Source organism: Chamaea fasciata, unplaced genomic scaffold (genome assembly GCF_029207755.1).
Source record: "Chamaea fasciata isolate MVZ Bird 193981 ecotype frontalis unplaced genomic scaffold, bChaFas1.0.hap1 SCAF_3, whole genome shotgun sequence".
Lineage (NCBI taxonomy): Eukaryota > Metazoa > Chordata > Aves > Passeriformes > Sylviidae > Chamaea > Chamaea fasciata.
The window spans coordinates 17,455,252-17,478,650 of record NW_027094088.1 but is presented as its reverse complement, the minus strand read 5'-3'; the positions used below and the strand labels follow the sequence as shown (position 1 = coordinate 17,478,650).

The 23,399-nt window shown below is 42.7% G+C and overlaps 1 protein-coding gene across 2 annotated transcripts in view; it reads right to left on the bottom strand.

The window, feature by feature from the left end:
• The window catches only part of TP53BP2 (tumor protein p53 binding protein 2), a 51,949-nt gene that overhangs the window by 1,912 nt on the left and 26,638 nt on the right, over window positions 1-23,399 (bottom strand). For both annotated transcript variants that reach the window (XM_066178194.1, XM_066178195.1), the window contains exons 4-17: window positions 22,890-22,969; window positions 18,662-18,763; window positions 16,067-16,241; window positions 14,552-14,733; window positions 14,023-14,187; window positions 13,379-13,616; window positions 11,589-11,717; window positions 11,048-11,184; window positions 9,820-10,309; window positions 8,670-9,451; window positions 6,675-6,812; window positions 5,969-6,102; window positions 4,818-4,984; window positions 1,596-1,795 (exon numbers count right to left, since the gene is read on the bottom strand). In XM_066178194.1, coding sequence (XP_066034291.1) covers window positions 1,596-1,795; window positions 4,818-4,984; window positions 5,969-6,102; window positions 6,675-6,812; window positions 8,670-9,451; window positions 9,820-10,309; window positions 11,048-11,184; window positions 11,589-11,717; window positions 13,379-13,616; window positions 14,023-14,187; window positions 14,552-14,733; window positions 16,067-16,241; window positions 18,662-18,763; window positions 22,890-22,969 — 3,119 coding nt within the window. The remainder of the gene's footprint in view (window positions 1-1,595; window positions 1,796-4,817; window positions 4,985-5,968; window positions 6,103-6,674; window positions 6,813-8,669; window positions 9,452-9,819; window positions 10,310-11,047; window positions 11,185-11,588; window positions 11,718-13,378; window positions 13,617-14,022; window positions 14,188-14,551; window positions 14,734-16,066; window positions 16,242-18,661; window positions 18,764-22,889; window positions 22,970-23,399) is intronic.

The following is a 23,399-nucleotide window of genomic DNA, read 5'->3' as shown; positions in this document are numbered from 1 at the left end:
AAGTTTTCCTCTTTGGTGAACATCATTGACTAGAATTCAGCTGCTATATTAAGAGGCCAGTAATTGCTTTGGAGAATCACCACAGGGTATTTCAGTGGCAGCAGTAGAACAACTGAACAGACACAGAAGTGTCACAGTTAGTAAATACTGTGTGGTTTTCCCCCAAAGATTCTGTTGGAATTGTGTTGTGCTTACAAGGGCAAGTTTTGATCCCCCATTTAAGCTGTGCTGCCTTGTGCTTTTCTTTTCCCCCCTAGAAGCACAGTTGTTCCTCATATTCTTACACACCTGTGCTCAGGCTCAAAGCCCAAGCTTATGAACAAGCATTACTACATGCACAATTCACCCCAGGGCAGCTAAAAATCAAAAAGTACCATTTTAACCTTACTATGCAGGGCTGATGGCTGCTCTCAATTTAGAAATGTTTACTTTGGAGAGGAAAAAACTGAGCAGGAGTAGTATGTTAGGGAGGATTTTACAGTACATGGTGTGTAGGCCTGACCTGGAAATGATACAGATATGAAAACTCATTTTGCATTAGACAGAGTCGCTCTGCAAAATCCAACCAGTTTAAGAGTAAGGATTATCTGCATGAGGAAGGAGGTTCAGCCTCTTTCAAGCATCATGCATCAATCAGCTAAAATTCACAGGGGTTAATCTTGGAGAACCTCTTATCTCCAGCACCAGGGCAGCTAGAATTGTAGAAAAAAGCTTAATGGAATTTTTATATATGTGTCCATCTGCCATAATTTTCTAGCAACTCAGCTATGAGGAGAAATACAGGGACATAATTGAAAGTATCTTATTTGTATACAGTTGTTTTAAATAAAAGGCAATAACAAAAGGTGATGAGAGAAGGAGAGGCCACTCATGTAAGGCCTTGGACATGTGGTTAAATGTTACTTAAAAAGCACAGGAGAAAAAGATCTGCCTTTACTGAGCAATGTAATCTGTTTTCCAGCACTAGAAAAAAAAAGAAACACTGCAAAAACCTAGGTTATCTCCTTGGATCAAAAGGGGCCCTGTATACACAGGGAAGGACTCATGACTCACTCTTCATGGAAGTTTCAATTCTGAAGGCCCTTTGTGCCAGTACATCACTTTTTTGAAACAGGGAAAACTACTTCTGTTCTCAAACAATCAGAATATCCCGAGTTGGAAGGGACCCCCCAAAGAATCATTGAGTCCAACTCCTGGCCCTACACAGGACAGGCCCAAAATCACCCCATGTGCCTGAGAATATGCTCAAGAAAATCTTATTCACACATCATATTTGGATAAAAGAGGGTATTTTTCTCTAAGATGGTGGGACAAGGTTGGTATTAGGGCCTGCTGTGCATAGCAGGGTGGTGATACATGTTGGTCTTTTGTGCACCCATTAATCTGTGTTAAGTACCTTAAACAGAGGGTGTTAACCCACTCTGCCAAGGTGTTCATTCAACTCCCTAAATAAAGATGGAGAATGTCAACTCCTTCCCCTTGACTCTTAGAGCTGCACCTCAGTGCAAGAGATCCAATGAGAAAACAATGCTCTGTATACTGCACATCCTGGGGTAGGGTATTTTTGGCTCTGGAAGCAGCCAGGACTCACTCACCCCCAGCAGGTTTCGGGGCACGTAGCCTTCCTTGTCGTTCAGCCGTGCCCACCACCACTCGATCTCCTCCTCGTCCTCCCGCCGCAGGATTGTCATGCAGTCTCCTTCCTTCATGGACAGCTCGTCATCGTTCTGAGCCTCATAGTCCCACAGCCCATAAATCACTCCTTTGTTCATGATCCCCATCTTCTCCTGCACTCCTGCAATGTTGAAAACACAGAGCAGCTCTGCTGAGAAGATAATATATAAATAAAAAGGACAACAGGAGGGAAGAAGACTCCTTTGTTCTTACTGGAAGACAGTCCAGGAAAAAAAAATTCCAAAATTCCTACCTACCTGGCACCTTATTGCCTACTCAAGAGTTGGCCCTGGAAGAAGTGGCTTTGTGAAGTTACTTACAGCAGACAGATTCCTTCCTTAAACATGCTCAAAAAATACAAGGCAAAGGGGGAGAGCAGCACTGATTGCTAAAAGGTTTTATTTTTGTGTTCACACTTTCTAGACCTAAGTGATGAGCAAGAAGCACTATCTGTACTCTGAGTGCAATAGCAATCTCTCTCTGTCACAGCAAGATGGAAATACCTGCTTGGGTTGACCACCATTGTCATTTTAATGCTTGTGGTGTCATTTGCCACCTGGGTCATTTTATTTCAGAACTTTAAAGCGAGTTGCATCTCAGACCTGTACCTGAGAGATCTGCCTGCTACTCTGCAGCTGCCTTTGGTTATCTCAGCAGTTCTTAATTTCTAACTTTTTTTTTTTCTTGTTTTAAACACTGCCCTCAGAAATACAATTCTGTTAAATTATTTCTGGACCAAGGTGTTTTGGAGTACACACATATGCTCTGCAGGGTTATTCAGAACTTGCTCATTTTACAGCTGTAGCCAGAGATGATACTCTTCTTTCTGTACACATTCCTCAGCCTCTAAGCAGAAAACTGGAAAAGGTATCTTAGTTTGTACGCCAGTTGATTTTCTCTTAGGTAATTGTTTTAAAACACTGAATTCTACTGTGGGTTTGTTTGGTTTTTTTTTTTTTTTTTGGGGGGGGGGGTTGGTTTTTTGTTGGTTTTGCTATTTTCAGAAGCAGAGAGTACACTGTACAGTGTGTCACAAAACTCCTCCCTTCCCTTTTCATCACAAACCTGTTTACCACCTACATCTGCTAAAGGAAGCATCTGCTCAAATCAAGTTCTTTACTTCTGCACACGAGCTCAGCACATAACATTAAATTACTTCCAGTGCATGATAAGCTCTGCTCAGAGAAACTCTTGCCTTGCTTTGCATTTGGTGTAATTAGAGGTTTGGCCAAAGCTGTGCTCTGCACCTGCCTGGAAGGGAAGATTGACCACCAAGCCTGGAAGTAGATACAGATTCACAGAATGCAGGTGGTGTCCTAAAGGGGTGTTAACTGTTACACCTAGTGGGGCAAACAGAGCCAGCACAGGCATTACATTTAAGAAAGTGAAAATTTCCATACTTAGGCAGCATCAGACCTAACATTTAATCAGTGCTAAAGGATGATTGGTTTTATTTAAACCTACCTGTACCTCTTACTTGATACTGGACATCATTTGCAACAAAAAAGATGAGGTGAATCAATGAATTACTCCAGGGTTTATTAGCTAAATAATGAGTTCAGAGGGGCAGGTTTAAGTGCAGTTCTGGAAACAGATACACATTCCCAAACTACTTTTACAGAAGCAGTTTTGGGCAGGGAATAATTTCTTACAGTAACTACAGGCAACCAGAACCAGTCTTAGCAATAGGATTCATTTCAAATGGAACAATATGAAACTTTGATAGTTGGACAGCCAACTCATCAAGAGAGTTTCAGTAGTTTCAATCTGGAGAAATGGGCAATAGGCCAAAGCCTGACAGTCCTTTCAGGACCCATCAAAAAGTATCTCATAACACAAAAGGATCCCAAACTCAACAAAAAACAGAGTATCAAGTGAAATCACCAGATGGCAGGCCATAAAAAACCCCACAAACAAAAGGAATGCATTTCTTCATGCAGTATATAATAAGACCATGGACCTCCTTTCAGAAGGATCTCATGGGCAGTTTACCTGAATTTAAGAATTAGACAAATTCCTGAAAGAAATCCCTCAAGAGCTGTTCAACACAAATATACCATCTCTTAATTAATATCTGAATTAAAACCAGCTTAAAATATCAGGCAAGTATTATTTTTTTATCTAGTCCTACAATCTTCCTTGGGTACCTGGTATTGATGACCTCCCTTGGAGTCTGGATACAAAATCAAGTAGAATTTTGCTTACTCTACAAATTTTGATGCCAGTTAAAAAGGCTTCCTTCCCTTTATAGAGAAAACTATACATTTGGCACCAAAGACACAGTTTTCAAGCTTAGTGGGGACAGCTGGACAGACTGTTTTGAAATCTCCTGGCTGAGCAGCTTAGAGAAACTCAGCTCTTGCCTGTGCCACAAAAGCAGAAAGGCGTTTTACAGCTTTTTCTGCTGTGTTACGTTGCTGTTACTCTAACCTCTTGCAGAGAGATGACACACCAGCTGGTACATGCCTAGGGGACATGAGGTACATACAAAACAGAGAAAAGTAATTTAAAACCTCATTACACACAAAACATACAGTAAAGTAATGTAAAACCTCATTGACTAATACTCATCACACCCTAGGGGGAATTCATTTTCTCCATTCAAAGATAGTATCTCTGTAGTCTTACTGTTTGAATAAAGTCTGAATTTAATATGGGATTCTTTTTAAATGCAAGCGAAGAAAAGAGTCAGGAAGGAAAAGTCAAATTCAGTGCCTACTAACATCCACCAAGGCAGGAACTTGGCAATACCTTTTCTGGTTCTAAGGTGCACATTAGGAAATACTCATTTCAAGACACCAGGTAACAGCTATGAACTGCCTACTGACATGTCCATACCACTTTTGTTTTCATGTAGAAGTTGTTCTTATGTGGCAAGATTCACCTAATTGTTGTATCTGTCAATGCACACGCTTCACTCAAAGCTTTTAATGTAGCGAAACCTTTTGTAACTCAGATCTCCTCCACAGGGAAGTTAGTCTTGATGGAATTCATTCTGTGACAGGAAGCTGGCCAAAACCTCTTTCCCAGAGGAACCTGTGGCACAGGCACCTCACCTGAGAGTGCAACTTACCCCTCCTCATGCCCAAATGAACTGAGAGGTGGCAGGGAGGCCCTGGCGTGGCCCAGGGGGTGACACTCACCATACAAGAACTGGGAGCACTGCGTGTAGCCTTCCTCCATCTCCTCGCACTTGTCCGCAGCCGTCTGCATGTCGCTGTAGGTCATGGCAAAGACAGCTGCCCCCGACTCCACCAGGAACTTGCACACCTGCACGTTATTGCAGGATGCTGCACAGTGCAGAGGGGTCCTGCAAGGCACGGACACAAGGATGGCACTGCACTCCCACAGAGCCCTGGGGGCAAAGGGCATCCACGCCTGCAGGAGCTCAGGCAATCAGCCCTGCCCTGCTGAGGCCTTCCCGCACAGCACTTCAATTGCTTTCCACAGGTAACAGCAGCTTCTGAGAGCTGCTTGAGCCCTAAGACTAAGTGTCCATACAGATCTCCAGTTGTTCTACCTTTCTATAATCTATTAACGTTTTAGGAACATTCATTAAGGCACTAAACATTTAAAAAATGAATCAATATTAAAAACCCACTCAGAAATCTTTCTGACATCATGCCTCTTACAATCTAGATAATTACTTCAAGATTTGACTTCGTGACAAGTGCAATAATTGTGATAACCCCTCAGGCTGAGGAAGCACAAGCACCTTTATTCAGTTTTAGGCCTCAAGCACTTCTGTTATAGGCAGAAATAACAGTAAAATCACTACCCCCTGCACCAGCCTTCCATAAATAATCTCCCTAGCTATTTGTAAAACATACAAATATTTTTAACATACTATCAGCTGCAAGTCTTGTTTGAAGGTTGTAGTTATCCACTTTGTTTTGGTTTCAAGTTGGCTGATAACTGGACAAAGAACTGGGTAGAGTTTGCAGGGCTAGATACTGCCCAGAGCACAGGTAAGTTAAAGGTTATCTCACAGAGGATATTGGGAATTTCAGCATCAGGCTCATTAGAAGCCTTCAATTATCTCAAAGAAACAGCAATTTCCTAACAACTGTGTCCACCCCTAACAATGCTTCTTCATACAGGGAATACTGCTATAATGTCCCTATCTTCCCATCTGCCCAGTCCCATATGATGCCCCACAGAGAACTGCTGTTGCTCTGCTTTGGAAAGAACTCATTGCCAGCTTCACAGGAGCTAAGTAAGGGACACTGTGAGCGACCTGCAGCAGCTCCCAAGTCCTGATTCTTGTGGGGAACATCCACAATGAAAGCCTTACCATCCATCACTGTCTGCAGCATTCACGTTCACCCCAAACTGCACCAGGAACTTCACGATTTCTGTGTGCCCGGCACACACAGCGTTGTGCAGAGCAGTAATTCCTTCATCATTGGGCATGCTAGGATCTTCCACCTGGCCACCCAGAAAAGAACCAATCACATTCAGGTGAAACTTTCTGGAATAAACACCTCTTCTCATTCAAAAATCAGTTGTCTTATTCTGAAATATGAATTTATAATTTATTTCTGTGAAAGACATGAGCAAGAAGACTACAACCACTACCAATTTTGCACTAAGACTCATTTTTAAGCTTGCCGTCTCCCTTTAACAGTGTGGTTCAGAGGAACAGGATCTTGACGACTTAATAAAAGTACTTTTAAGAGATTTTTGATATATGTCTATTTAACTGTGAGCAAAGTTCACATGGATTTTGCCTATCAAATTAACTGATAACATGCCAGACAGGGAATGAAATACTACATAAAAAATGAGAAAAAGGTGTCCTGCTAATTTATAGTCTTGATGCTAAAAATCCACTGTGGATTTAACACACCTAAAATCAGCCTTCAAGTATGACCACTTGGAACCTGTTAGGATTTATCTCTCCAAAAACAGATCTAGGTTCTGCACTAGTCCAGAACAGCTATGACTTCACGGTTTCAACCAGGATTGAAATTCCTTGTCTTGCAAATTAGCATTTGTACCTCATAAATTATTCTCTGCACGAGGTCAAACTCCCCCTCCAAAGATGAATCCAGAAGCAATGCCAAGGGATTGAATTTCACTCTCATTCCATGCCCAATCCTTTCAGAGCCAGTCTTACGCAAGTTCGTCCTCTTCCCCTGTGAAAAGGTAACACAAGTTACAGGCACTTCTTACCTGGAAAGAAGATAAATGCAAAACTGCTTATTTGGGAATGACAGCAGAAATCATCAACTAGAAAGGTGTTTAATAGGAAATTTACAGTATTTTTTACCAATCCCCAAACACATTTTGAATATATTAGGTTAAGCATGTTCTGAAAGATCTCCGCCTTTATCTCCAGACAAGGTCATTATTCAACTCTCATACAGAAGTTACCTTGATTAAACATCAACAAAGTAGTGAAACTACCAAAGATCAGGAAAAGATGCAATTTTTTCTGGTTGTTTTGACAATTTTACCATTAACCCTCATAGGTGTTGGACAAACCAAGCAGCCCACTCCACAAAGTCCACTACTTTAAATGCTGATGAGAAGTTCCTAACATTTCTGTAAGTATAGCAGAGGTTAGCAGGAGCAAACAGCAATGGAAAATGGTTTTGGAAACATACAGAACCAAGTGTAGAATTGCTTTAGATGCTCCCATTGATAGTGGAAACCAAGTATTTCTATAGCTGAGTTTGTACCCATTCCTTTAGGGAACATGCTTGCATTAGCTCAGCGCTCGCCCAGCTGCCTGGGCAGCAGCAATAAGACTATTCACGAGGGTATGTAAATTTCTGACAGATGTCCAGGCAAAGATGAATAGAAGTGACTCGTATTCTGCAAGAGCAGGCATGTGGAGATAAGATATATAAGCAGAGATTCCCATGAAATACTCTTCTCCCTGTAGACTTGTACATAATATCAAAAGTAGGGACTTTTTCCAGAGTGAGCCTGGCAGAACAACCCACGGATTTAAATATGAAATCAAGAAGTTGGGCTGGTTTCTTCTCATCACTGCAGAATTATTACAAAACCAAGCAGAAATGAGTTCTCACAATTCAGGAAATCCTACCACTCAAGTTTCCTTGTAAAATGGAACATGAACAAAATCTTTATGGCATGAACACACAAAATGTCTACTCCATGCACAAATTACAAGGTTAAAAAGCACATTTAAACCTTTTAACTCCTGTGCACTGAAGTGATAGAGGAAAAAACCACTTTCATGTATGAGGTTATCAAAACTGTTATCAAAACCCTACTCTTGGTAGGTTTTTAAAGAAAGTCTTTGAGAAACCAAAAACATTAAGCATTTTTTGTTCTACAACAGTGAGATAACATCATACCACACACAAATAAAACTTGCAAAATAAAATCGTACAAATGCTGCCTCCTCCCAGCCCCAAGAGACTCCATTTTGATGCAACTTGAGAGTAGACTGATGTTAGATTTCAAAGAAATTCAGGAAACATTCAGTAGAAGAAGTACAAACAGCTGATGTCTAGAAATGAGTTTTTAAGGCAGAAACTAAAGAAGTCTGTTCCTCCATATTTTTCAAGCAAGGCACTTTCAGATAAACAAATGCAATCCAGGATTAAGAAAATTAGTCCCCAGCTCATATTAGCAACAGTGGGAAACGCTTGTGAAATCTGTATCTGTACCTCAAGGGGAAAAAAAATCAGCTTTAATTTTTCTTAAAAAGGAAGTAAAATCTGGGTGTAGGCAGATTTCTATAAGGAATGTTCATTACAGCTCTATAGAGTTTTACTATTTGTGTATCCCATTTGAAACTTTTCATTATATCATTAATTCTAGGGACAAGAGAGACTTTTCATTACTGTTATGCAGTCTGGAGATAAGAGCATCACACAAATAGAACAGATACCCACAGAGAGACTTCTAGACTGTGTGACTGTTCTCCCACATCTGCCTGAGCTCCATAACACAATGCACACGGTTTATGGCAGCACTTGAGATTTGACAGGGCACCCCAGTTGTAAGCTAATACTTACAGGAGGCAAGGAAAACTGTCCAGTAACTTCAGGAGGTCTCATATTGAATGAGTCCTCTCCCAAACTCTCTGGCTCCCCTGATGGATACGGAGGTGGTGGGTATGGAGGATATTCTTCCATGTACACCTCCAGTGGCAGGGGAGCTTCCAGGTTTGGTTCTTCTGGTTTGGGCTGCGAGAGTTCATCACTGTCTGAGACAGCTTCAGGTACAGTGTCCAAAGGCATTGGGGGAAGAGCAGTTTCACTCTGCTCTGCTGCTGTGCTTTCTGTCTCCTCAGCAATAGCTGGCTCTGGCATGGAAGCAGCTGTTTCTTTTTCTGATTCTGTGCTTAGATAAGGATTTGGGATTTCCACTGGGCTTTCAGGAGTGGCAGCTGATGCTGTCTGTTTGGAGGGATGCGATGGAGCTGAGATGGTCTCCATTGCAGCCAGAGTGGTCCTCTGATACAACAGCTTCTGGATGTTGGGGCCATTAGGCCCCTCGGGCTCAGTAATGGAGCTGCGTTTCTTCAGCGGCCTGGGGGCATTGGACAGCTTTTTCCGCAGCGCTTCCAGGTCGGCGTCACTCTGGTTGCGGTAGGGGTTGGACAGGAAAGGCAGCAGCTTGGTGGGGCTCAGGGGACGGGGTATCCGCTCTGCCTCATGGTTCTCATGGGCAGAGGCTGCTGTTTCCATCTCAGGCTCTGGACTGCCTGGCTTGCCCTGGAGGTTGGAATAGATGTTCTCTGTCTGTGGCAGCTGATTCTGTACCCCAGCTCCTGCCATCACCGGCTTGCCATACACTGTGGAGCAGTTCAGAGAGGGGTGGGGGGGAAACAAGTTTGAATATTTGATCAACAAGAAAAAAAACAACAAAGAAAGGTGAATCAGGTTGTGTATTCTTTATATAGGGCAAAGAAGCAGAATACAAAAAACTGAACAGAATTAATCTGGTAACCAGATCTACCATTAGTTATCTTGCAAACCCTAGACACATTCTGCACTTCTCGTTAACATTGTTACACAGCACGGAAGATCCACCTACGATTCTTAGAGCTGCCCTCACCCACTTAATTCCCCGGAAGAACAGCTCCATACCCACACAGCAGGAGGAAAGAACATCTATCTGAGGTTTATCAGACAGAAGAGAGGGAGAGAGCCACATGCTTACCACTTGGGAAGTGTGGTCCTCTGGTCTGCGCCCTCGTCAAAACACTCTGCACTGCCTGCTGGAAGTTCTTCCCAGGAGTCTGCTGTTGGGTGTACATGCTGTAAATGGAACTTGCAGCCACAGTCTGAGGCTTTCGAAATGGTGGCAGCGAAGTCTCTTTGGATGGCTGAGGAGTAAAAGGTCTCACAGCTGCTGCTGGGGGATTCTCCTGTTTGGAGGAAGGAAGAATTTGATCCTGGCTAGAAGAAGAACCTGCAGGAGGTACTGAAATTCTTTGCTGTATCTGCTGAGAAGGATGAGAAGGCTGCTGTGCCACTGGTTTTTGCTTGTTCCCCATAGCTGCAATAGCCAAAGGCAGCTTCTGCAGGTTTCCATCCAGCTTTGTATCAGCAGATTGCAGGTGACTGGCTTGACCAAAGTAAGGCAAGTTTATCTGTTTTGGTTTAGTGGGGACAGGTGGTGGCACCTTGGTTACATTTTTACTGGTTGTCTGAAAGACAAAAAAAATTTCATTCAGGTCAAACAGTAAAACATGACTTAGGAGTTCTGCTATGACGGACCCAAGAGCCTCAAAGTATGACACAGTATCTTACATCTATTACTGCTGTAATAAGGTTTACAACATCACTGGAAACAAGAAGACACTGCTTGAAACATTTTGTCATCACTGATGTTTGTAAACACTTTGAGCCTATTCTCTTTAATTCTTTCTGTAACAGCTATGTTTAAAACAGGAGCAATGGCAAGGCACAGTAATTCCTCTAGAGATATCAGACATTCAAGTTGGCAAGAGGTTGCTCTCCAACAAAGCACTTGACATCCCCAGTTGTAGGCTAGTTCACCCCTACCTGATCAAATTGTGCCCTTGTGCCAAAATTTAGGTGGGAAGTTTTGCTGCTGACAAACATCTGAAGGACACTGTTGCATTAAAGAGTGAAACAAGTATGTAGATGGTTTAGAAAACAAACAAACAAACATGCAAATACCGCTTTGTATCTTTGGGGGGAAAAATACACACTGCTACAAGTAATACAGCCATAGATTCTCACCACAGTGACTGCAGAGAATGATTTCGAGTTACCAATTGCCAGTAAATGCCTTAGAGACTCTTTTTCTCAGAAGCAGTCTTTTCAAAGCTGACCTCAGCACTTCTCAGAGCTGTCGGGCAGCCACATTAGAAGAGGTGTGGGTAAGCCCTGGCAGATGGAAGCAGCAGCTCCCTGCATACCTGTGCTTCCCGCAGGAGATCCTCGCTGCTCTGGTTCTTCCTCAGTGTGCCCAGACCGGCAGACTGCTCCACTGAATCAAACATGGAGAACGGGCGCACCTTCTTCTCTTTGTCCCGTAAAAAAGTTTCTCCTTCAGCTGTTGTTGAAGAGAGAGAAGACAACTTTCAAGAGGGACAGCACAATTGTAGGGGTGAGAGTCCTGCTCTGAGCAATATTCACCACTGTGTATTCAGGGGATGCTTTTTGCACCCATCCTACCTCTGCATTAAGGGCCCGTCAAATGCTGTATTATGCAAATTCAACAGGGGCACGTAAGAAGGAACTAGGATCTACTTCACCACCTGAAGCGAGTTGGGGGTTTGGTTTCTTTCTTAAAAACCCTGCAACACCATAGCAGAGCCATGGCAATGTCCTCTGATTTTTTTTTTTTTTTTGGTGCTTTTAAATGAATTCTCAATTATTTACTGAAGCATTGAAAAGAGAGATATCACCAACTAGATTCTCCAAATTTCAAAATTACCCAAGCACACAAGAACATACCTTGTCCTTCACTTGTCACAATTCCTTTTCCTGAAGTCAAGGCTGATCCTTGATTAATATGATGGTCTGTATTTGAACTACTCCAGTCAGGGGCAGATGGGGAAGGTTTTGCATTGGGGACCACAGAACCTAGGAGAGAGTAAGTGGAATAGATTAAGCTAAAATAGTAGTTTTTATTGACTTACTACAAATAGGGATTATTTTCTGTAAGAGTCAGGCCTACCTAATGTAAAAGTATCACACAGGGGGTTAACTGCTATAAAACCTATCAATAGAGATTTTCGTTTGTTTTAAAACAAGAATGCAAATGAAGTTCAAGAACAGCTACCAAAAGCAGCAGCAAAACTCTTTGTCATAGCACACATCTGCACTTAGAGCATTCAAAAAAGAAACTTCTCTACATCGGCTTATTTCCAGTTAGTAGGAAACTTTCCTTGAGTATCTGTGGTAAGTTAAAGGTGATACAATGTGAAGTATAAAAAAGATATATTGTGCAAAGAAAAACCTGATGCTTTAAAGCATATAGAGACCATGCCAGGGATATCCAGAACAGGAGAAAATTTATCTGTGTGTTTAATGTACATACAAGGTCTGCATTAAAGCTGATCTTTGCCTTCACTGGAGTAGACTTCCAGATCTGCAAAAACCACTAAGAAAATGCTTGCAATCTCCTATTAAGTATTTCACCAGATTCTCTGTACTAAATTCTAACTAACCTAAATAATGTTAAATGCAAACAGTAATAATAAGCTGCAGCAGAAAGTTGCATTCCAACAAACTATCAAAAACTCTCTCTAGGAAAGCAGGCCTGTCCAAATGCGAAAAAATAGGAAGGGATATTTTAGTTCACCACACATTCCTCTAGCAAAAATTCAAATTTTTTGTGGTCTGGAGTTTAAATTCCTCTCCAGTAGTTATAGGATCAGCAAACCAAATAAAAAGAAACAATCCCCCATTCTCCAACACAGCAAGAGACACTTGGAACTGCTTTTGTGCAATGGTTATTTTAGTATCTGCCAGAACTGGAGATGGAGGAAGAGAGATAGAACATAAACAGAACTATTCTACAAGCTCAGTCTCCATTTCTTGCCTTGGGGAAGACCAGTGTTTCTCTCCTCTCCCAGCTGAAAAGGGAGTCTTCCCCCAGGATAGCACAGAAGAGATATTTACAACTCTCTAAAGTTTCTTTAGACTTCTCTTACTGAACTGAACTGTCTCTCAGGAGAAAGCCACAGAGAGAAGCCAACAAACCTCCATTAACTCTCCAAGTAACAGAGGCCAAACCTCACTCATCAGCAAGTCAGTAACTTTACTGCTATTTCTGTGCTACAAGCAACTGCCTCCTTTGTAAAATTTGTCATACTGGTTAATTCTTTATATGGGTCACCTCCAAAACACACAGTCAGAAAACTTGGCATTGCCAATTTTTAAATCCAGGTACCAGGTTAGCAGGTGTGCACTAAAATTACCTCTAGAAACTCAGACACACTGATGAATTGTTTTTAGGAGGACTTTAAAATAAATAATTACTTTATAGAAAAATACTCCTATAGTCCACACTGTATAACAACTCAAAGTGCTCACTAATAGATTTACTTAATTTTTAACACTGAATCATAGAATCTCAGTGCTTATAAAATATATACACTGGTGCAAGAAAAATTGCAAGTAGCAAGACTGACATCTCAAACAACACTTTGCTTTAAAAAAAGGACAAAACATCAAAACAGAGCTGTTAGGTAAGAAAACAAAACGTGTCTGGACAAGAAATATTAATAGTAAGCTATTACCTGCAGGAGCTTTAGCTTGTGAACTGTTCCCAGCTCTCATATTGGGCAACGTTTGTGTTTTCAGTGGTCCATCAGGTACCTGCAAAGCCTGTGTCCCATCTGAAAATGCTGGCTTCACCAAAAGCTCAGGTCTGGAAGCAATACGTGGCATAGTAGAGGACTGGATATAAGGACCTACTGCTGCCACTCGACTTGGAGCAGAACCCACTGGCTGTGGTAAATTGCCATCTGAAGAAACCTTGGGGGAAAGAAAAGAAGAAAATACAAATAATTTTATTCTGCATTATCCATTCACAGAGTTTGAAACAGAAGTCCAACAGAATAAAACAAGTAGCAAATGACACTCTAATATCAAAAGTGCTTTTTTGAAAAAGCTCTGAGAATTATAAAGCTGAGGTAGTAATAGCAAGAAAAAATCTAAAATAAAATTCACGACAGCATAAGACTTCTTGTCTGTAAAGAGTAAGTAGGTTAACACTAATGTACCATGAAAAGGACTTTAATAATACAAGACTTCCACTACATATGGATAAAAACAACACGTCTAGCATCTCAACAGCCTTCCCCCAAAGCAAGTTTTTACTTCAGGCTGTACAGACAAGGCACAGCATTAATGTTTTAGTTATTAAATAGCCCACACTTACTGGTACATTCTCTTTCTGTTGCAGGGCTGCCTTTTTCTTCCACAGCCGCTCTCGCAGCTCATTAACACGCTTATCCATGACTGCCACCTCCAAGTTGCGCTTGTTCAAACACTCCCTCTGTTGCTGCAGCTTGGCATTCTGCTCCTGGTTCAGTTTGTTCCTCAACTGAATAAATTCACAAAGCAGTGGGGGAGGAGGGGAAAACAACCAAAATAAAAACAAATTCACTTTCAGGATCGAGGACAGGAAACCGTTGGAAAGAGAAAAACCTTCTAAAAAGTCAAGTCATGTTTTTCCCTCCAGGAAAAATTTTGGTTGGTCTCCAGATTTTGCAAAAAGGAAAGGTACAGGCAGCATGTGCTCCTTCCTCTCTTTACCTCCAACCCAGCACAACTCACCCTCCATCCTCAACATGCAGGCTGTCACACAGCCCTGGCAGGACAGGAGCAACGGGATTTTTTTTCCAGTAAGGTAAGAAACAACCCAACCAACTTTCAGAACTGAGGGTCACGGGCTGGCCTCCCATTACCTGCAGCTCCTTGTAGAGGCGGTCGAGCTCAGCTACAGCCGACTGGTTGTCGTGGTAACCATCAATCCGGCCGTTCTTCAGCATCTCCAGTTGCCTGGTGAGCTCCTCTACTTTGGACACGGCCAGCACCAGCTCGCGCTGCTTTTGCTGGAACAGGCTGTTCATCTGTTCAATCTCCTCCACTGCAAAGAAGGGCAGAGCACAATAGCTGCCCTGAGAAACAGCCCAGCGTGGGCTGCTTCCAAGGCAGCACTTAAGGAGACAGAGAGCACTCTGCCGGCCCCAGAGCAGGGCGGCTCAGCCAAACCCACTGCCCTGTCACTCCAGCTCTTCCTCTGGGCTCTGGCAAATGCACCCTCACTAGAATGGTTATGGAAATTTGGGCTACTTAGTGAACTGACAGGGAGGGAAAGAGACCTTTTTTCTTTTTCTTCTTAAACTTTCTGAAGTACGGAAACAAACAAAACCACAATGCCAGACTGAATTCAATCTGGAGAAGCCTAAATTCAGTGAATGCTGAATTCAGCAGGAAGACGCTCACTAAACCACAAGGCATATTTTTGATACTTAGAACTCTGAATTTAGGTCACAAGAACTCAGTGACAAAACACCCAAGCCTGTCATATTAAACAAAGGGCTTTTAAGGGTCTATTACAAACACCTGTCATCAGCTGCTCCCACTGCTGAAACAGTTCTATTGTAGAATGAAGTGTAAGGAAGCAATAAGAATTCAAGCAAGTACCAAAATCAGACCTGCTGGGGATGGTGCAGGAAAACAGATTTACATGCTCCAGGATCTCGTACTATTCTACCATCCTTCCACGCCTTAAAATTTATGTTTATTTTGTGCAACAGAACCCAAACAGAAAAGGGATTCTCTTTCACTTCATCTGTCAACCAAACTGCTTCCTACTAAAACAACATACTCATGTTTTCAGTTAAGTCAGGCTGCAAATAAGAAGTACTGCACAACAGAGAGGATGAAAAGGTAGGCAGAAAAATAAACATTTATTTCAGACTTAATGTTGTATCAACACGCTGAACTACAAGCGAGACCCTAGTCAGATTCACACAATTAAAAAGAAAACATGCAGCCAATCTGGCCATTAGTTACCTCTTGCATAAAGGGTAACTTGGGTACCAGGCTAAGCTTTATTACAGGCCAAGAAAACAACACCCTAAATGTGCAGGCTATTGTAATCAAGGATGGAAAAAGTTACTGTGGTGCACAAAGGTGTCCAAGTAAGGAAAAAAATTACACCGTAATTAAAGAGCAGACATGCTAGGCTCAAAATACAGGGTGCTCCTACAGGATGTTTTAAAATATGGTAAGAAAATATATTTTGTTCTAGGTCAGTCATGAGTTTTCTTGGTAAGTACAAGATGTGAAATTGTTAAGATTAACATTTCCTGGAATGCTGTAAATAATTCCAATGAAATTACCAGAAATTTTTGACTTCCAAGAACTGTGTTTCATGAAAAATCCCAGGCCACCCTCCCCAAGCAGCAACTCACCTAATTTCCCATTGCTGAGTCTTTTCTGCTCCACGTGACCTTTCAGTGCTCTCACTTTCTTAAGTTTGGCTTCTTGATTCTCAGCAATTTCCTTTAATCGCTTCAGTTTTTCCTGTTCAGCAGCCTGCTGCTGCTGTCGCTGATCTTGCTGCTTCAGGAATTTCAGGCGCTGTTCCTGCAGTCAAGACAAAAATTTTGAAGTCTAAGAAAAATTTTGGCATTCATGTTCCAAGACATTTCCTAATTTGATTTAATCACTACTTGACTCTTGAGTTACAAGAGCTAAGGACTATTTCCTCTCCACGCTGCTTGTACTTTACATATCTCTATCATGTGTTGCATTTTAAACAACTAAGTCATGCTGGAGAATATTAGACATTCTTTATGTAGAAGGTATGCCATAAATTATTGGTATTTTCCATTACTAGCTCTGCTAAAACCGCCTCGAGATGGAGGATGGCTGCACACCAAACCTCTGAAAACACACTGGTCTCCTGATAATGATCAGCACTATCACCACACAGATAACTCAAGATACAGGAAAACCTTACCAGTGACCTGACCCTCATAAATAACAGATATCAGCTTAGTGGAGAGGATACTTTTTGCCTTTCCAAGAGAGTAAAATAATGTGTTATCAGTTTCTATATACACCATCTAGTTTAGGCCTACAAGAAACCATGAGACCACTGGATCATCTACAAAGAATTCCTCTAAATCACTGGCCACTATACATGGCATCCAGCTCTGGAGATGACAGGCTGCTCCAGGGGAGTAGAACTAGTAAGACTTTCCCAAGCACCCACTAAAAGCCAAGACTACCAGTGCTTACTAACATTACAACTCCACACTTCCTCCAAAAAAACCAAACCCAGAAAAGAAAGAAATCACCAGTCGCATTTATAAAACAGGGATTCTTGTGCACTTGGAATAAAACAGGCAGAGCAAAAAAGTGAGCTTGCCTTCTGGAGAAAACCAGGACCAGGCAGCACCCTCAGCGTATGCACTACTTTAGAGTCACTCCCACGCAGGAAAATGTCATTAAAAAAAAAAATACTACATACAGCTCATGTTTAAAAAGAAAGTATATTTTTCCTCCCTCAGAATCTATTTTTAATATTGTATCTGATTTCAGAAGGCAGGAAAGAGGCAATGGAAAGTCACTCTGAAGAGGCACCTAAGAAAGCAGGTTTGTTCCAGGGAGGCACTGAAATGAAAAATCCTACCAGTGGGACACCCACAGGGGTACTCTTCTACAAACTACAGGCAGCAGACACTTACCCAATGGGTAGCTATCCAGACTCAAACTCCTATTTTATTTTTTTAGATCTTGTACAACTCCATTTGCAGTAAAAACAGCCTTCCTGTTTCTTGTGACTACAGAGTTATTTATAAGACCAGGGTATATTGCCATCACCTGGAAGTGACGCAGAAGCTGTGATAGTTTAGGCTTCTCGTGTATAAACACATCTCAGCTTGAACTGAGAAGAGGGCAAAATTCTCTGGCCAATTAAACAAGGTAGTACAGGTATTAATTGTGCTGCTCCATTTTAGATGAAACCTCTCATCACTTGGCTGAATATCCCATTTCCTCCATCATAGCTGCACATGTTCTTACCTCAAAGCAGAGAAAGTTTTATTGGCTATTTTGACAGGCCATAATACCACTTAGCAGGTGCTGCAGAACTATCTGAAAGCCACAGCTTGAAGCATTTCCCTCAGATACAATTACTGAGGGCCAAGGGAAGTGAACAAGGTACTAAACATACAGACACACACAGCTGATCTCAAAGGGAGAGGGAAATAGGGTGTGTGACACAGGAAAAGTACTGAGAGCAGATCCTCAGAGCAGCCTTCTTCCCCAGCAAAGAACATTCTAAAATGCATGGGAACACCCACCCAGACAGATGAGCCCTCTTCAGGACAGGCTCACATTTAACAATTCTCTGCCAAAAGCAGCATTTTCTGCTACATTTTCAAGAGTAATGTGTACCAATAACACTCAAACAAAACATGAACTCTGTGCCACCATTCTTTAGATGCATTCAGAGTATTTTACCCTGTGCAATTCAGAAGCACCCTGTGTGCTTCCATTAGCTTTTCTGTTACTGTTCTGCAAGCATTTTATAAATCGCAGTCCGAGGTTACTTTTATCACATACAAGACATCTCTTCCAGCCAGCTGCTCCAGAAAACCAGGCATGCTGAACTCTTATCAGGAGAAGGCAAGACAGCATGACAGGACAGCAGAGACAAAAGCATTGGTGAGTAATCAAACTGGTGAATTGTTGGTCACCACACGGAGCACAAATAAGAGGTGAGAGGCACCAGGATGAATGACAACATATTAATGTTACGTGCTCCATCCTTTTAGTAAGCTAAATGGTCACTTCTACCACTGGCATTATTTATATGTTTGACAACTGGATATTTGCATACATTGACTTTCAAATTTAAAAACAGGCAGCCAAAGAAAAGGAGCCCTCTGTTTAGAAGGGGTGAAAAAAACCCCAAACAATTCCCCAATCCTCCCTCCACTTCACATGACTCTTACTATCTTTGTTTCTGGCTGCAAACAATCTAATTCCAAACTCACCTTGTTAGCCAGCATTTGTTGTTGAGCCTCAATTTGTTGCTGTTGGCGTGATGCCATCTCCTGAAGTTCAGCCAGTGTCATATCCATCCTTGGTGCACTCACCTGTCAAAGAAAACCCAAAGCATGCTAAGTCTAGAATTTTTAATTTGGCTAGCACTTAAGAGAGCTACTGCAGAAAAGTGTGATAAAAGTCTTTCAAAATTAACAACTGAATAGACCATAAAATAAGAGAGACACAGCATCTTCTCATGGTAAAGGAATAAACAATTGTAAGCTCATGTGCATGTGTGGACCAAACCAACAACTCACACAAAATGACATCTCTTGGAACATTAATGTTTCTAGCAGCATTTTAAAGAGGCATTTCAGAGCCCTTTATAATTCAGCTCAGCATGAATCAGCCTTGACTGACTGAGCCCAGAATGCTCAGCATGTGGCAGGATGGGTCTGTGCTCGTAGGTGTATCACTACGATTTGAAGCATTCCGACGTAAGCTGAAGAAAATAGAAAGTTTAAATATGGCTGGGCAGGAGGGAGAACACCACTCTCAAAGACAGCACTGTTTCTGGTTGTCTGTTCAGATATTTCCTGAAACTAGATTCAACCTTACACCCGTAATTATGGAGCTAGAGTGTCAGACAATGGATTCAATGCTGAAACAGTAACTGGTGTCAACTTGAAATCTGGAATTAGGGACCTCTGACAAAACTGCAAGTGAAAAAAAACCCCAAACTGAAGTAATATGAGAAAAGAATTCCAATGAGAGTAGAGAAGGGGAAGTACGGTGCATTTGCTGCTCTGAGATCACCTATACAAGCACAGCTATGGCAGCCAACAGATCCTGGTGACATCCTGAAAACTGAAAGCCAGGATGCTAGAGGCTTTGTGTCTATTTTAGAGCAGTCATTAACAACCTCACCACAACAGCCTCTTAGTTTCTTTCCATGGTACGATTTGCACCAGTATCTCCAAAGAGGGGAAGCTTTAATTTTCACTATAATGGTAATTCTTCCAGAGGCCTATGGGTGCTAAGTGTCATGATGCATTCACTCAATGCCATTTTGCTTTTCCAAAGGGTTTATGAGGTTATTTCAAAAATTAGTTCCATTGTCTGATTCAATTCTCTCCAAGGTACTGTGTCACCACAGAATGTCTCGCAAGGCCCCATTAGACTTTTGCACTGGCCATGTGAGGCTGTTAAAGGGTGAGTGGGTCCTGCTGAGCACTCCTCGGCTCTCCAGTCAACAAATTAGTTCACGGATGGGAACTAGAGTCTCAGTTGGTGTGATATTGCTGCCAGTGCACTGTCCTGGTAGCAATTTTCACTTGCTGGTCTTCAACTTGCAGCAATTCCATAATGAACAGGTCTCTTTGTGCCAGGCAGGGTGGATAACTGATCTTCTCTGCATCCACAGTAGCTGCAGCTAAACCCTATCAGTACCCCTTGGGATCCCTCAAGTACCCCCTCCTGAGGTAGTTGATGCTGAGGATACCAGGGGCCTCTGGGCCAGTCACAATGGGGTGCTTCTGCCACTTGTCCCCATGAAACTCACCTCAGCCTCTAATACAGACAACTCCTGGCATGCCCCAGTCACCCCAGAGGTCCAGGGTTCTGCACTCCTGTGCCTCGATGGCATCAGTAACACACATCAGTTATCTACTAAAGCTTTATGCTAGTGTGGATCTGATATGCCAGGCCATTGAATCCACACAGTCCGGTGTGCCCAGTCATCCCTTTCCTCCTCTTGGCCAGTGGCAAGGACCCTCTATTCTTGTTCCTGGTCAGAGTATTCTGTCTGACCTTTGCAATGCCAGATCAGAAGTCCCCTCACCATGGTAAAGGAGACAATTTCAGTCCTTTTATGTCTGGGAGATCACTGATTGCCTTCCTGTCTCTCTGTGGCAATGACACTGACAGCCTTCTTGGGTGATCCTTTCTGAACAGCTCTCTTCCCTCGCAGTTCACGGACACAGACTTCCAGCTTAAAGGTGTGTTCACCATCCCACTGTCTCATGTCCTCTCCCGGCTCATGCAGAAAGAACCAGAGCTCATTACAAGGCCTGTTCTTGGGGCTTCCCTTCCCTCTGACTGGGCCAGGAGAGGAGTGATCTCCTGCGCTGCCCCTAAAATCTGTGGTGCTGGCCCGTAGGGATGGGGAAGCACCCAGTTTGTTCTACATTTCAAAGCCAGGAGGTTGCCACCTCTACAGCTGGTGTATCCATCTACAGGTAATACAGTGCTACCAAGATGCTGGAATACGATGCAGGGGCACTTTGAACCACCTTCCTCCACATGGCCACTGCACAAGGTACATCCTCTGGATCTTTAGGAACACTGTCACTTTTTAGATCACTACAGATGACTTCCAGCACTGCTAATTCTCTCAAGTACTAGATACCTTCATGTGCAGTGGTTCACATTCCTGGGAATTTCCAGGATCCTCCTTAAATGGAAACCTTGCCCTCACACTTGAGAGGAGCCATGACCAGTAACTGCAAATTGCTCTCTGTTTCCCAACTCCTCCATCAATTTCCTGATCTCTATCAAGGGATCCCAGCTGTTGGATTCACGACCTACCAAGTGCTGACTGTTAGTCCCACTACCCCAGCACTGAAGCAGGCAGGCAGAAACCTGCTCACATGGCTGGCAGCTGTTATCTTTCCACAAGTCTTGAAGTTCTGATGAGGTCAAGGACCAAGTAACTTCATCTCCAGTTTGATTTGTCTCACTCCTTGCAATTTCTTTTTTGAAGGACTGGCTTCTTTATCTGACCCTTACTCTCCTAATTCACCTTCTTCCTTCCTTTTCAACCAACAATATGGACCTGCAGCTTACTTCATCCGTTTCCATTTTTCCTTTTTCACTACTGGGGCAACTAGGGTGGTTGGAGTCCTGTGTGAGCCATAGTATCCTCAAACACAGTTTGGGTTCTTGCCTCAACCACAGTGCTCTGAGTACTGTGGCTCACAGGCCAGGCCCCAGTACAGGGTGAGAGGCAGCCGGTTTTCACTGGGATAGGCAAAGGCACCCTTCTCTCAGCTGACACGTCAGTTTACCAGGGTTGACTGATTGATTACCTGTTCAGGTGTAAAGTCCCAGGCAACGGGAGGTGATGACTCCCCCAGTCACCTGTCCAAATCCCTCCACACACCCTGCCACCTAGGAACTGGATACCTCAGAGCACATCTCAGTATCTCCTCACCTGAAGTTTGTTTTCTCTTTCAGTAGGATGACACTGAATTCCACAAACCCCACAGGGTGCCAACAGTATTAGTTAATATTATTAACAGTATTAAACAGCTTATAAATGGATGAGCAAACACGAGAGCCTGCATTTTAAAAGCGTTCACATCAATCTCAGGCAGGGAGAGGGAGGTGTATTCCCTTATCATCCCCACAAGACAGCTCCCCCAGAATAACAAGGCCATCAGTGAGAGAGGCAAAGCACACAGCCACTGTTTGTATTAATAAGTTGCCAGACTCAGCAAAATAAAGAGATAAGCAGTGCCGCTGACAAACTCTGTGCCCCATATAGAAGCTTGATACTTGGCAACTACTTTTTACTATGGGATGCAAAATATTTTTACATTTATATGTGCATATATAACTGCCTTTGTCTCACCCCATTCAGGGACCAAAAAGGACTGTGGCTGATCGACCTTGGCTGGATGCCAGGTGCCCACCAAACTGCTCTACCACTCCCCTTCCCAGCAGGACAGGACAGAGAGAATAAGTTGGAAAACGACTCCTGTTTTGAGAAAAGGCAGTTTACTAAGGCCAAGGCAAATTAGTTTGTGCAAGCAAGCAAAGACAAAAAATAGTTTATTCTCTACCTATGAGAGAGCGATGTCCAGCTACTTCCCGGGAAGCAGAGCTTCAGCACAGGCAGCAGTTGCTCCAGAAGGCAAACATTGTAAAACAACGAATGTTCCCCTGTTCCTCCTCCTTCCCTTGGCTTTGTAGCTCAGCTGATACCACATGCCATGGAATATCATGGGTCAGATGGTCTAGTTGTGACCCCTCCCAGGACCTTGCCCACTGCCAGCCCCTTGATGTGGGGGGAATGTTGAGAAAGTGCTGATGCTGTGCCAGCCCTGCTCAGCAGTAGCCAAAACTCAGAGGAGTGTTATCACCACCTTTCTGGCTGCCAAAGCAAAGCACAGCACTGGGAGGGCTGCTGTGGAAAAATGAACTCAAATCCAACTAGCCACCGCATCAAGCACTTACCCCATTCTCTAGTCTTCGATCACCGGGCACTTTCACACCATTTCTTTTGAAGGCTGGATCTTGAGACCTTTGTGCAGTCCCTAGACAGAAATAGTCAAAGATGGTAAGGTAATAAAAGATCTTCTTTACCCTTTTAGACATAGCATTCAGTACAAAAGGAGAATCAGAACAACCATTATCGTGTAGAATCTGAACACCTGTTCTTACGCGTTTACTACCAAGATGAATTTAAGTGATGACAAATTTTCTGAAAATATTTCTGTTCAATGTTAACTTTCATTTTAAAGTATAGTTCTATTCAAAAATACAGATAAACAAAAACAGCTTAACCACTGGTAGGCTATTCCAGAATCTATCCTGTGGCAAACAGGCAGTCAGCCCCTACTAAATGTGCATTATAGATGCACAGTTTAAAAGCACATTTTTTTTCTTCTTCCTGGCAGTCATTGTGTCAGTAAAGATGCTGCTTAACTAGAACCCCACTTCATTCCCATCAAATTATGTGCAAAT